General features: G+C 40.9%; 1 protein-coding gene across 3 annotated transcripts in view; it reads left to right on the plus strand.

Moving 5' to 3' along the window:
- ADD3 (adducin 3) overlaps positions 1-14,589 on the plus strand; it is a 100,654-nt gene that overhangs the window by 59,266 nt on the left and 26,799 nt on the right. For 2 of the 3 annotated variants that reach the window (XM_030486630.2, XM_030486632.2), the window contains exon 3: positions 13,643-13,866. In XM_030486630.2, the coding sequence (XP_030342490.1) occupies positions 13,672-13,866 (195 nt within the window). In that variant the 5' untranslated portion in view covers positions 13,643-13,671. Of the gene's footprint in view, positions 1-9,125; positions 9,372-13,642; positions 13,867-14,589 lie in introns of those variants that run through there. The other variant, XM_030486631.1, reaches the window with a different exon arrangement.

The raw sequence follows: 14,589 nt of genomic DNA on the forward strand, positions 1-14,589 counted from the left end.
TTTGAATATAACATGAAAGTGAACACAGGATAGACATAACAAAAACCTATCTGCAGGTTCCATGCAGCGTAACTGTGTAATTGCACTCTGTGCAGGACAGGGGTTGTGCACCAGGTAGGAGTGGTTTTCATGATGAATTCCAGCTTTCTCAATTTGGAGCCAGAAGTCTCCAGAAGAAGTCTGTTCACATAGCACACGACTTTGCATGCTTTTCATCACTTTTTCCTGACTGCTTTGCAGTACAAACTCTGATTAGTTTTGATAATTTATCACAGAGAGCCAACATAATACTGATGAGGCAGACAGAAATCAGAATCCCATAGCAATTTGCCAGAGAATTAAAAAGAACAAAAGAACAAACCCACAGCAGCCCACAAATGGCATCTTAAATGCTTGCTCTAATGTATTCTGGAAGCATCACTCAATAATTAAGATTTAAAAAATAGAAATCCAACTATCTCTCTGCCCAAACTAAAGCAGTAAGTTAGCAAGTTGGAACAATGCATCTCAAAGGGGGGGAAATGTTATTACTGCCCAACTCTAAAATCAGCATCCACTGCTACTCCTCCAGAAGCCTTTTGAGACGAGACTCCGGAGACCAGATTCATCCTGCAGATTCCTTTTTCCCCTTTTTGGATTAGGAAATGAGTTCCAAAGAAGATGTGGTTCATCTGCATCCCCACTGTGGCTAACACAGAGCTCTGGCTGCCCTGGGTCAGCAGCGTCCTCCGCAACATTCCAGCACGTCTGTGGAAGCTGTCATGAACAAGCCTTTGGCAGGCCTCTAATCACCTATTATCCAGCACTTGATTAATCAAGTTTTGCGGTATTCTTTGGCATGTTCTTACTTTAATACAGAGATCTTTAATTCCTTGAACAATGTTGGGTTTTTACAGATGTTTAAAAAAAAACGCCAACACCACATAAGTGAACAAGATACCTGAAAGACATAGATGTGATTTCCTTTCACTCCTCAAGCAGACATAATCTGCATGGCCTCAGCTGGTTTTTTGTGCCATCAGTAATTTTCTCATGGTATAAACTGAAATACCTTGTTTGCTTAGGATGATTTCCATGAGCTATTTGGAACTAAACATCACCAAAGCTCAGAACACGGTGTCATTTTCTATTAATTGTTTTTTAAACTGGGTGCTTTTGATTCCTAACCATATAACTGAGAGAGAAATTTGTCCCCACATGTCTCTGCACTCAGACTCTGAACTCCAGCCCATGGGTAACGTGTCTGATACTTGCGTTCAACATAAACATAGGCAGGTCTAATTGCAAACAGGCAAAAACCATTTTCAGGCCAGGTTTACAAACAAGCTTTGGAAATTCAAATAAAACAACTTTGATGTTATTAGTTTTATCTGAGAGACAGATCCATCTAATATATTTGTTGGCCTCAAAATATTCTTGAAATTGCAAACAAAAAAACAGTAGAAGTCAAAACTGGAAGACTTGTTTGGAGAAGGACTTGAGGGAGAGAGTTTCATGCTGCATGTGTGACTGATCAAAGGCTGCTCGTGCCTCCAGAATTACAACCAAGGAATTTGCAATTGGGCTTCTGAGTTGCTGGTGCTATAACTCATTCAAGTGCCTGGTTTGTTACTTCTCTAAGAGAAACCATGAAGCAGCTTTTCTTCACTTAATAGAAAGTGTCTTCTCAAGCTGTCTGTGGTGGATGGTGTTTGTCTGTGCTGCCTTGGCTGCTAGGAAATTCTGTCTCTGATACATAGGACTCGCTTCTTTTTAGACATGAAAATATTCATGCTTCAAGCAACTTCTTGGGACAAAGGAGAGGATGGTTTAAGTCTCAAGAAGTGTTCAGTGTCAGGCTGACTTTGCATTCTAGAAACAACCATCACAGACGTTTGCAGGTTCCCAGGATTGTGTAGCGTGCCAGGGTGCATCCGTGCTCTGTGATACTGGAGTAGTGTGTTGTGGAGTGTCTTTTATTTTATCCAAGCTTTCAGTGCTTAGGAGTGATGATGGAGAAAGAGAATTATGGGATAAAAGTAGATAACTGCTTGCTTGCACTGCAAAATAATAGTAACCTAGTTTTTAAATATTTATATATTCTGCTTTTGACTTTTAAAACACTGCTCTTGGTACGGTGTTTAATGCTGACTCACCATAGCCTTCACTGTGCATCCTACCAAAGCTTCTGTTAGTAAATCTTCAGCACTTGTTCAGGGACATGCTGGCTGTCGCTCCATGCACATCTGTTCCCTCTGTTCAGTGCTGTGGTTAAGTCCTAAATGACCATCTGACTTCAGACCTTGAAATTCAGTGGGGTAATTTTCCATTCCTGAGGGTGTAGAAGACCTTTGGCTCTCTAAATTCAATTGCTTTTCTAGTACCATGAGCAAAAGGTGGCAAGAGACGAGAAGCAGGTCAAATGCAGGCCAGGTCAATTGAGATTAATGTACATACTTATATAGGTTAAACTTTGACTGCAAATGGAACTTTTTGTATTTACTGGTTAGGTAGTTGGTTGGGTTAGTTTAATTATTTTGAAGCAAGCTGAAGACAATATTAGCAATGTGGGTAAACACAGAAAAAGTGTTGCTATGCCACTGTAAATCCTAGGGATTCCCCTGGGAAGGATAATTAAAGCAGTATGCTTTGAATGCAGCTAATGAAGTAGCTGCCTTTTGAACTTTTAAGGAGGGCCTGGCTGTGCCCTGAACATCCATGTGGGTCTTCTCTGCTCCATACCTTCCCCTGTCCTCTTCTCCCAGACTATTTTTAACCCTGATCCCTTTGGGTATCCAGTTTAGACTATAGCTTCATGGAGAGGTGTGCTAGCACAGTTAGGGGTAGTATTTTGAGAGGTGGGGAGCTGAAACACCTGAGTTGGGAGGGCCAGGATCTCCTCAAGCCAGCCAGGAGAACATGAAAAACTGTAGCATAAAGTGTGCTTAACTTCAGTCCTCTACAGATGATCATTTTGTATGTAGTAAGCGTGTGCCCACAACCTCAATTGAATTCTGCGTGTTGGTTCACTTTTTTCATGTGATGTTTTAACATCATTAACACTTTTGTTTCCAAATGGAGCAAGGAAGGGAAAAATTGTCCTATATGTTAAGGTAAAACTAATTCCAGTAACAGAGAATAAAGGAAGATCCTTTGGGGACTGAATGAGGTGAGAAAATTGTCCCCTATGCCATTTCATGCCTGAGACAAGCTGTTAAAGTCCCACCAACTGAGCCCTCCCTCTACATGTCAATTTGTAGCTTGCTTTTTTGGAGCATTTATTAGGGTAAGTGTGTTGCTTTCTTCTCAAGATGCCTCTGTTGTTTTCCATGCTTCCCATGGCCGATCAGTGGCAATGTGCCTGCTGCATGCTCAGCCTGGGCTTGGCTGGCATCATTTGTCTCACACTTTCATTGATCCTTAAAATTACTACTTTTAAATTATGATAAAAACCCTTAAAGCAACTGTAACATTCTCACCATGCCAGTTCTTCATGTATGAAATGTATGTGTGACTGTTTCGTTCTATCTAAAACATTCTTAGTTTTTGACTGTAACTAATATAAATCAATGCTGCTGTTTTCTGTTTGAAGTGAGAATGTATGTACAGGTCAGTAAAATGTAATAATTCCTTTTTTTGAGAAGCCAGCCCATGTATTTTGGCATCACCAAGCTGATACTGCTGCAATAATGTGACTTGTGTTATTGCTCCTTATTTAAATTTATGGTAGAGTGATTCTGAGATCCCCAAATGAACTGGGGGGAATCGTGCAGGGTGTGGTGCCTAATATAAATAAAGATACAATTTGTCCTGCAGACTTTATGATTGAAGACCTGGCACAATTTCATCTTCTCTTCAAGTCTCCAGTTACAAATGTCCCCACTGAGATTAGCTGTTGGCCACGTTCCCCACTCCTGGTTTACGAGTTATGGAGCGCATCGAGCTTCAATTCTGTATGGTCAGTGTGCGGTGGTGGGATTAAATGGGGTCTACGCTGAGCTGGTGGTGGTGGTAAAGGTCAGGCCTTGATGTGAAGAGGGGGAACTCCAGGGGTTTGGGCTATAAAAAGGTTTGGCTGCGTGCTGCCATGCACGAGATGGGTTGTTCGTGTGAACATTTGTAAAATCAAGCAGTTGCCTCATGTCGATCATCTGGGTTGCCCACCATTGCAGCCTCTGACCCTCCAGCAAAACCCAGGAGGCAGCTGCTTTGGCCATGACATTTCTCAGGATAATGAAACTGCCATAAATCAAGAAGGCTTTTGATGTGCCCTGGCATCAGTCAGAGTTTTCCCTGCTCTCTAATGTCACACATGGTACCAGCGACCAAGGAGGGCTCTTGCAGATTGCTGGGAAGTAGCCCTTGTTACTCCAGTGGTGCTTTCCAAGTTGGTGTAAATCAGTGGGATTTAAAAAGTTATTTATATAACAAACTAGGTTCTTCTGCTCCATAACTCTGTAGATCTGCATGAAGAGTGAAGTTGTAGCTGTGCTGTTCAGAGGCAGCCCAAGAAAAAAGGCACCAGAGGAAGCTGGAGGCTTTGCATTGCGAGAGAGGGAGAGGAAGAATGTTGCAAGTGTGAACGGTTATAACTGCAATCACCTTTTCCAGTTACATGTTTATTCTCACAGCTAAGTTCTTAGTTTATGTTATAGAGGAATGTAGGTTTCATCTTTTTCAAAGGATTTAGGGAGGTTTTTCAGCCATTGCTTGTCTGTGTGGGGGGGTTGCGTGTTTGCGTACTTTCACAGCTTAATAGGGATAAGTACTAACTGTAATCTTTTAATTTAGCTCTCTGTTGTCTACTGACTCGTGAAATATTTTTAGTTAACTTAGCCACAAGTGCTTATGGAGATAAGCAGAGATAAGTCTTAAAAAAAAAAAAAAGGCTTTATATTGTCTTAAATTCACACTATTTCAGAAAATACTACCTTACTTTTGCAAAACCAAAGTCCAGATATCTCTGAAAATAGATGACTTCAAAATACTATCCATTTTTCCTTTTTTCCTCTTGCTTGTTATCTACTCTGTCCCTTTGTAGCATGAACATGAGCAGGATCATGAGGAACAAAAGTTGGTTGAAGCTGCTTTGGTGATGCAGCATTTGCATTTCATCAGAATCCTTAAAACCATAGTGAAAAGCAGTTATTCCTTATTTATGTCTTTCATCTTCATTTTTGATTTTATAATAAAACTGGAATATGCATTTGGAGTTAAAGACACTACTTTGAGGGGTTCCATGACTCAAGTAAGTTCAAACACAAGTAATGTACTTGCAGAGCAAATATCAGAGTTTGCTTGTCTCCCTTATTGATACTAACTCTGCAGGGATCAGTTAGTAGTGGGAATGGATAAATGCAGGAAATTAATTCCCAGTAAGTGCTGAAATCGCTGCTGGATTCTTTAAAATATGTAAATACTCACTAATAATACGTATTACTTCTGTTGCAGGCACCCAAACAGGTTTGACATGGGTGGGTCAATGCTGTCAGCTGTAAAAGAAGGGTAACAAAACAGGGTCTGCCAGAGCTGAAATGCACTGCTGGTCTGAGAGAGCCCATAAGGGTCATGCTGACCCATGGGCCAGCTCTCTGAACTGGGCTGTGCTGCTGGGAGCTGCTCAGGAGTGCCTGGACCTTCTGTGGTCCCATGGCCTGCTGGCACACTGGAGTTACGCACGTGTTCTTGTGCTTCCATCAGCTAGAACTACTGTTCAGAGATGATTCCCTGCCCATGGCAGGGGGGTTGGAACGACATGATCTTAAGGTCCTTTCCAACCCAAACCATTCTATGATTCTATGATGGTAATGGGTATGTTCTTAATATGCTTCTAAAAGTGATTAAATTTGGATGCATAGTTTATTCTCTATAATGTCTAAGCTTTAAGGTTGTGTTAGGAAAGAGCTAGTGCTTTTATCTCATAAAAGAGAGAGGTTTTCTTTCCTCTGGCAGCTCCTGTACATGTCCTTGGCTTTCTGCTAGAGTGAGGACAGCAGTCTCGCCTTTGGATAGAAGCAGTGTTCAGATATTGAACCTCAGTGTTCAGGTATTTTCGAGTGATCTCATATCATGTGCATGAAATTTTAATTTAATGCTGCTATAGAAGAACAGCTTAAACCTAGAGAAACTTACATCCTCATAACAGAACTCATTTTTTATGCTTTTCCATGAACTTCAGTATAACCTAAAAGATGAAAGAGAAACAGAGGAAAAGTGGGTGTGAGGTACGACTGACACACTTTTCAAGTCTAGTGAGTACAGGAACTATTTGCAGTTTAACAAATAATTTAAGGTTTTAGCTGTTCTGGTGGTTTTACTCAATTTAAGGAGGTGATTTATTTTAAATTGCCTTAGAAATAGTCCCTGTCCACAGACTCGAAACCATTTCATAGGACCAATCACCCTGTGTACCCAAGCAGAGGTGACAAGTATCAGCACTCCAAAGTGCAGCTTAATGTTGTTTCAAAAAATGTACAGATACGTCAATAAAACTTACATATGAGCAAAATGTCACCCAGCTTTAAAGCTGCTCCTGGGAAATTGCAGTGAAACAGGTCGTTATTAAAAATAACAAGTAAATAAAAGGAGGAAATATAACTATGAAAGAGAAAATTTCCTTTTAAAGGAACAAGTTTAGGGAAAAGGAAAAAACAAAACAGTGTAATATCTGTGGGTGACTGACCTCTTTCTCTTAAAGCAAGGGTTTAATGACACAATCTATTGTGTCTGTTTAAAGTTACAAATGAATAGTTCTTATTTGCTTGTAGATAGCTTGTCATAGATAACTGGCGTGGCAAGCTCTGCCCAGCAGTAGATGAGGATTTATAGTGAATAATCAGCATGTGACGTGTTGATTTGCTACTCTGACATTTCAGTGATTTCTCATGGTGCAGCCGCCCCTTTCCTGGTGCAGTGCAGGAGCACCTGTGTGCATCATTTCACCCACAAACTCTTGAGTTCCTCCTCTGCTACTTCTCTGTCACCAGTTTGCTTGTGTGGCTGGGTTTGTTCTGACCTGAATCTTTTGTGTAAAGAACATTATAATCTCAAAATGTTCTTATTGTCAGCACAACCTTAACATTGTACTTGTAAAACAAGAAACCATCATTTTATGGAGTGAAGTAAGGAAGTCTCTACACTGCTGAGTGCTTAAGGGTCACATAATACAGCGATGGAAACAGCCCAGTTACATACAGCCTTTCCTCAGCACAGGAGGTTCTATACTGGGCAAGATGGACCTTGGATCTGAAGTCTTGAGGTTGTCCTTTTGAGACTGGTTTTGTCTTGTATCATACAATCATCCAGAAAAGGGTAGCTGGATAGGTCCCTCATCAAGGGAATCATTAAGAATCATTAAAACTGTCAGACAGCAGTGAGGGAATACCAAAATCCGAACGATTAAAGTACCCTGGGTCTACAGGGTTAAGCATACAAGCTCATTTATGAGATTTAACACATGCAAATAGCACTTATGGCCGTGTGGTAGAGCATATTGGATACATCAAACCATCACTCTGCGCTTGGGGTTTTTTCCCCTTACTGCTTCTGCTGCAAAATGTTGGCAGACCAGCCTGCAAATGTGGAGGTGCAGGCTGCACCTGCTACAGCTGGGTGCATTGTAAGGAGTCTTCCTTTCTCCTCAGCAGAGAAAAAAAATGTCACATCTTCAGTGAAAGGTGAAGGTATAACCCCCATATCCTGGCTGGCTGTCAGCATACGTTATCTCACTTTTTGACAGCAAAGAGTAGCTGGCTCAGTTCCAGTTTACACTGAGTAATGTGTGAATTGCACAGCTTGAATATTTATGCCGACTTTAATATTGCACTATATAATTGGGAAAAATTATGCTTTAGATTTAACAGAGAAACACAAAACCAAGATTCAAATACACTCAAGGTCTTATTTCTTAGGAAAAATATATCCTGTTGTCACATAGTCTCTTTAATGTGCTGTCAGAAGGGAGGTGATGGTTATTTTATTAGCTTGCTCTGTTTAAAAGCAGAAGGACTTAAATCAAATACACAGCACTGGATTAGAATATTTGATTTGTAACCAGGTGGGGCTGTAGCATGGCAAATTGTTCATGGCTGCATTGCTACTGGAAGAAGCGGTATTAGACACCCCCATATCATCACTGTCTTTGTTTCGGAACAAACGTTTGTAGGTATGCAGTTAGCTGGCTGGGAGAACTGATGCAGCTCAAAATAAATCAAATAAAGTTCAAAAAACCCTAAACAAACAAAAAACCCCAACAGAGAAACCAGCACTTTAAACTCAGCCGAAGAATAGTTTCTCCTACACGTTCTACCATCTGACCTTACAATCATCTGCGGGCATGAATCTGAGGAGGTGAAACAGGGAGAAAGCTTGAATGGGTGGGAAGGTTGGGAGGTATGACTACTTTATTTTTTTAATGCAAATACTACCTTGTGTCAATTTAAGAATGCAGTCTGACAGCTTGCCTTGAGTGCTAGTGTACAGGATCACTACCTATCAGTAAAATCAGTGAATATAATCTTGAACAAGTGCTGCCTATCTAGTGTAGCAGAAGTATTCTCAGTTCCACAAACGGCACTTAGAAAATGCTAACATCTGATCATGCGCCTTACTCATCTTACCAGTGTGTAAGGTGAGACTGGTAAATGAAACCCAAACCCATTGTAACATGTTAATAACACAACAAAAATAAATCTGTCAGTGCATTGTCAGATATTTGTGGTATTTGATGTCCTGGTCAGGAGAATAAAAAAAAATGAATTGAGTTTTGAGGTCTTTATCCAAATAATTTTTTTTTTTGCCCTAGAACAGATGCAATTACTCAATTATACCTCATTGCTAAAATTTACAGGAAGGAGTAACAACAGCTGACTTTCCAGTGCCAGAAGACAGTAATGGTGACCCTCATCTCAGTCCATATTCTCCTATGTATTTTCCTGTCCTTCTTAATCATTCCCTCAGTTAAGTGTGTTTCTTTCTGCCAGCTTATGTATATAGCTGACAGCGTTGCCTAAAGCCAAGTCTTTAATTCAGACTGGAACCTGCCTGTTTCACAGGGAGGTTGGAACTGAGATCAAGAGACACCCAGTTTGCTTCCAACAAGTCTCCTGGCAGACAAGATACCCGAGAGGGGGGAAGAAAGAGCAGACTGTTCCTTAAAAACAAGCAGGCGAGAAATGGCAAGAGCAGAGTAACACAACGTGCTCCTTAAAAAAGAAATGCTCAGATGTGGTGTAGTCTAGCTGGAGTGCTCAGACCTGAGATCGGTCGTACTGGTTAATGATGCAGTGCACGCACTGCTGGTTTGCAGTGCTGGAAACTCTCAAACAGATGGATTGTGCTGCATAGAGGAAATGGGGAAGTCTGAAACCAGCCATAAAACATCAGCATAAAAGGTAGGTTAATAATTCGTTGCTAGGTGATCTAATGATTTGATCCTTTTACTGTTGCTCTGTCTTTGTCTTATGGTGGTATTTATTTTTATATGCATTCCGTACATTATGAAAGATATAAATACATTAAGTCAGTGCTTTCTGGGGTGTTCTTGGCAAGGTAGATTTTCCTTGCATTTGGTCTCTTACTCTTTTTTTTTTCTTCTTCAGCACTCCTTATTTCTCTGACCTCATAATTATTTTTGAGCTGCTTTTGTAATTTGACATTGAAAACAGTTATTCTGGCAAAAGCAGCACAGCATGTTACTTAGACACTTTACAAAGTGTCAGATGGAGATGCTCAGGACTTAATGTTGCAGCCTAAAACCAACAGTTCCAAGATCCTGGGATAAATTGAAAGCTTTTCTTAGGTAAAACTTAGTTCTAAGTAGAGATGCATAGCTTCCTGACAGAGGTGAAATGTTCTACTTTCTCTCTGTAGCCCAGTTACAGGTATAAAATCCAGAACAGAATATGGAGGCCAAACCCATGAGCTATATAAGGCATCAAAGCACGAGGACATGACCTGTTTTCTTTCATAGCAATATCAGAGTTCAGTTCACCTGGAAGGCATAACTGTTCAGGGGTAAGCAGAGTTAGAGGAACAAGTTACCCTGTAGCAAGAGCTTCTGAGCCTCTTTGTTTCACAGGCCCCTAAAAGACTTTTCAGCAGATTTTATGGGGATTCTCTGTAAGAAAAACTTACACATCCTGCCTTGCTCTTTTTAGTTTCTTTTCGCCTCCATTGGAGTAGTGGAAGAGCAGTTTTCCCATCTGTGGTTCAGTGTATTTTGAATCTCTTTTTGGCATGACAGCAAAGTGCATGTTAGGCCAAAATGTGGGCTAAAATAGGTGTCTCAGCTGAGCAGGAGTGATGGATGGCTCTCACAAGGACAAAATCAGATCCTAGTTTAGGTTTGATTTCACTGTGTATGTTTGTCCTTTCTGACCAGTCTAGATGTAGTGTCTTGTTGCTACCGGGGCATATAATCTCTCATTTCCACCTGTGCCTCAGTCTCTAGAACCACTTACACTTATGCAGTATAAGAAGCATTAGCTAGTACCGCTCAGGAAGATGGTAGCTCACTTTCTGTAATTCATGAACATCATTGGAAGGGGTGAAAGCTAAAAGTAGCCTTGCAGCAAAGCTGAGTTTTCTTCCAGGCAAAAGAATCTCATGAAAAAACAGGGAAAGGGAGAGAATACTCTGTCAGAATTCATAGATTTTGAGATCTGGATTTTCTGTAAATACTTAATTCTAAGTCATTGCCAGTCCTGTGCTGAGAAAGAGGTATGGAGCTTTAAATCCCCAAAAGCTGAGTGTATTTTTAACAAATGTCCTCTTTTCTAAAAAATATCACTGCAAGATACAAATAAATAATGAAAGAATGGCTGATTTGTTTGAAAATTTTCCAAATGAACAGTAGGGGTTATATGAGAGTCAGCCTGGGCCCAACAGAGTGAGCATTGAACCAGACCTAATAAGAACAACTGGACCCAATACCCATATTATGTTCAGTAACGGAGGGGGTTTTGTAGTACAAGGACTTTAATGTTGTAATCTTAATGGCTAGAGGTAACAAACCAGTCTAAAATGAAAGAGGGGGAAAATGAGGTCCAAAGCAATTAGAAAAATCTCTTTTGTGGGATTTTAGGTATTGCCAGGCACATTTGTGTCTTTTTACAGATGAATGGGCTCTTCTGTCACTGTAAGAATGAATTGTAAAGTAACAGACTTGAACTAATTGTGTCGTGTAAACCTACAATAATAAGAGTTAAAGTTTTTTGAAGTTCAGACACGCGTGTAGTCGGTCCAACGAACTGAGCGGGTCAGCAGTTGAGCAAGTTTGGCACTCAGGGTTAACGGGATTCAGGGGCATTTGGGGAAAACAGTTGGATAAGGCAACTCCTGGGAGGAAGTAACGGAAGAGCAGGAGTCGCAGCTGGTCGCTGATTCAAGCAAGGTTCTTGCCATCTGCATTTCTACAGTGCTTTCAGCTCCCAGCAGGTGCTGGGAGGTGTCTGTTCTGGCTTGGATGGAGGTATTTGCCCTGACACAGATGGAGAACAGCATAGGCTGAGAGGTCTGGTTTCAAGCTCTTCATACCTTGTGGCATTTGGAGAGTGAGCTCATTGTCTTGTGTCTTGTTATAATGCTGTTTTCTGTTCCTAATTAAACCCCACCTTTTTTTCTTTTGGGGGGGAAGGAAGACATAATACATGGTTGCATTTATAAGGGTATCTGTTCTAACCTGAACAGAGGGAAGCCAGGCTGTGATCATATCCCCAAATGCTGTCCCAAGATGCTTATCCTTCTGCTTCAGTGCTCCCAGCTGGAAAAACACAATAGTTCATTCTTTAGGAAAAAAAAAAAAGAAAAGCCCTTTTCATACTTCTGGATTTTTCCCAAACCCTCACTTACTTCCAGCAAGCCCCTTGTCTTCTCCCCCCATCGCCAAATTGACCACACATAGCAGGCTTCTCAATGGTCAGTCAGCAAATACAGAATGAACTCATACTGCACCCAAGCAGCAAATGCAAAACTCACTGGTAAAAGAACTACCATAATCTGTAATATACAAGAAAATCATAGACGTGCTTTTCCTGTACTTTATCTTCTAATGCTTTCCCAGCTTGGCAGGTGGTATCTCTCTTACTTTCTGTCTGGGGCTTCAGATTTGGTGGCAGGGCTGCTGTGGCCCAGGATTTCATTCTTGTGCTGTCCCTGCAGCATGCCAGCAAAGCCATTTGGGTGTCAGTGTGGGAAACTGGCTGAAAAACAGTTTGCATCCTCCTGCCAGCCTAGTTCATGGCATGGCTGCACAGCAGAGGGTGCAGCACAAGGACAAAAAGGGCTTGTCGCAGGCAGGAGGAGGGCTTGTGCTGCTGAAGCTGCTTTTAACAGGGCTTCCAGATGTTTCATCTGGAAAATATGCAAAGTTTATACTTTGAGGAGCTCAGGTGCTCCATGTCAGACCACTCACTGTCCGCAGAATACCCCAAACAGTAGTTGCACTGACCCAAACAAGGGATGGGTGAACTGTACCATGGAGCACTTTAAACCACCAATACCATGATTTCAAACCACGCTGCTTAATACTGCTCAACAACTCTCATTCCTTCATGTTTGGCTATTTTACCTCTGAAGATGTGAATTATTTACATACCAAACACATTTGCATGCAAATATTTTTATATTAAATATATTATTGAATGCAGATATTTGCATGTTAAGATGCTTTTTCATAATACGCTATCTCTTCCTACAAATCTTACTTCTCTTTGTTCCTCAAACCTGAGAAAACATCCCTCTTCAGTACCCGTTTGAGGAATGGTGTTCTTGAGTGTGCTTCTGAGCCTCATTCTTTGTATGAAAATGCAGGTGTCTGCTTTTTTCCTTTTGATCCAGTTCTGTTTGTGTTTACAAATGCTTATCAGGGTTTTTAATGAGGTTTTAAGCACAGCTTTCTACCAAGACATGAAAGTTGATGGTTGTTTGTGTTTGTTTTTTTTTCCTAATGTAATGAGCTGCAGTGAGAATCTTTGGTGTACGACTGCACACAAAAGGAGAAAAGCTAAATCTCAGCTATTTGCTGTGGATGCAGCCTCAGTCCTGTGCAACCCAACATACATCCTCTTCTGCAGTTCCCTCGATGTCTCCAAGTGTTTTCTGAGAGTGCAGGTACCAGCCAGGGCTCTGCAGAGGTCCCCTGGCAGTCTTCAAGCATCCTCATGTCTTGTCTTTAAGCTGGGGTTATGAGATGCTGCAGAAATGCTCTGATTGAGGAATGTCTTCATTTGAGTTGGGAGATGAGCTCTGAGTGGATGTTAAACAGAGGCCCTGTCTTCTAGGTATGTTTGGTTGAACATGTCAGGAAGGAGAGCTATGTAAAAACGTTGGGGGGTGATGAGTGCAATGTAAAATGGTACAGGAAAGTTTATCATAAAATATATTATGGTCATTTTGAATGTCATAATTGTATGCTGTTGGGGATTTATTTTAGGTTGGAAAGAGCTGGTTATGCACTATCAGAGAACTCATTAATGGTTTTTAAGCAGTTTTCTAGAATTTTTCCTTAGCTTTCTGATTATGATAATAATTCACGTGTTCCCCTTTCATTTTAGATGTTCTGCAGAGACAAATAAGAACACTATTTGTGTCCAGACTTGGAAGTCATATTCAATGCCCTCTTTATAATTGTTAATCATTCTTTCCTCTTTGTTATTTGTTTCAGGTGAGGTCTACCACCCGCAGCGTTGAAGCATGAGTACCGATGCCAGCCAGGTGGTGATCACTACTCCTCCCTCAGCCACGATGCCTCACAAGGAGCGGTACTTCGATCGCATCAACGAGAATGACCCAGAGTATATCCGGGAGAGAAACATGTCTCCTGACCTGAGACAGGACTTCAATATGATGGAGCAAAGGAAGAGGGTCACTCAGATACTGCAGAGCCCTGTGAGTGGGGTTAAAGGGGGATGAGAATGAATGTGTGTTGTTTTCTGAGATTCCTGATTAACTTTTTGAGACTTAAAAAAAGAGAAATCGACATCACAGCTAGCGAGAATATCTCTGGACTATCTTCTAAGAAGAGTTACTAAACAGATTATCCAGCATTTTGTTTGCACAATGTTTTGTCTGTGAACAAGCAGCCTTTATTGTGTTGTTTCTCTCCTGATTCTCTCATGCTTCATTGCAGTATTACAAAAAGATCTGGCTGGCTGCAGGGGGCTTAATTAAAACTTAGGGGCAGGGAAGTGAGTGAAGGAGTCACCGGTCAAATAGGAACAAATTAGGGCATTACATGGTGTTCTGCTTTCTGGGTTTGAATATTAACCTATCATTTGCATCAGGAATGTTTTAATTAACATTCATAATTGGGTTAAGTTTGTTTAAAAGCTAGACTATGTTCTTTTTATGTCCTTGGGGTGATCATACCCATATTTGGCCATATTAACGCTCATCTACTGGTTGTGTAAGTTCAGTACTTGTGTAGGCTACATAAAACTATTAAATCTATCGAACCACACTCATACTAGTTGAAATTTATATTTTAATACGTGCATTCTTTGGGTTTAAGCTGATGAATACATTCTGAAGTAATACTGTTGCCTTGACTATTTTGAAGCCATAGGAGTGAGTAAGGTCTGTGTGAGGTCGAGCCTTTGGGGGTGTTGGGGT

The sequence above is a fragment of the Strigops habroptila genome, chromosome 5 (assembly GCF_004027225.2).
Source record: "Strigops habroptila isolate Jane chromosome 5, bStrHab1.2.pri, whole genome shotgun sequence".
In the NCBI taxonomy this organism is placed as follows: domain Eukaryota; kingdom Metazoa; phylum Chordata; class Aves; order Psittaciformes; family Psittacidae; genus Strigops; species Strigops habroptila.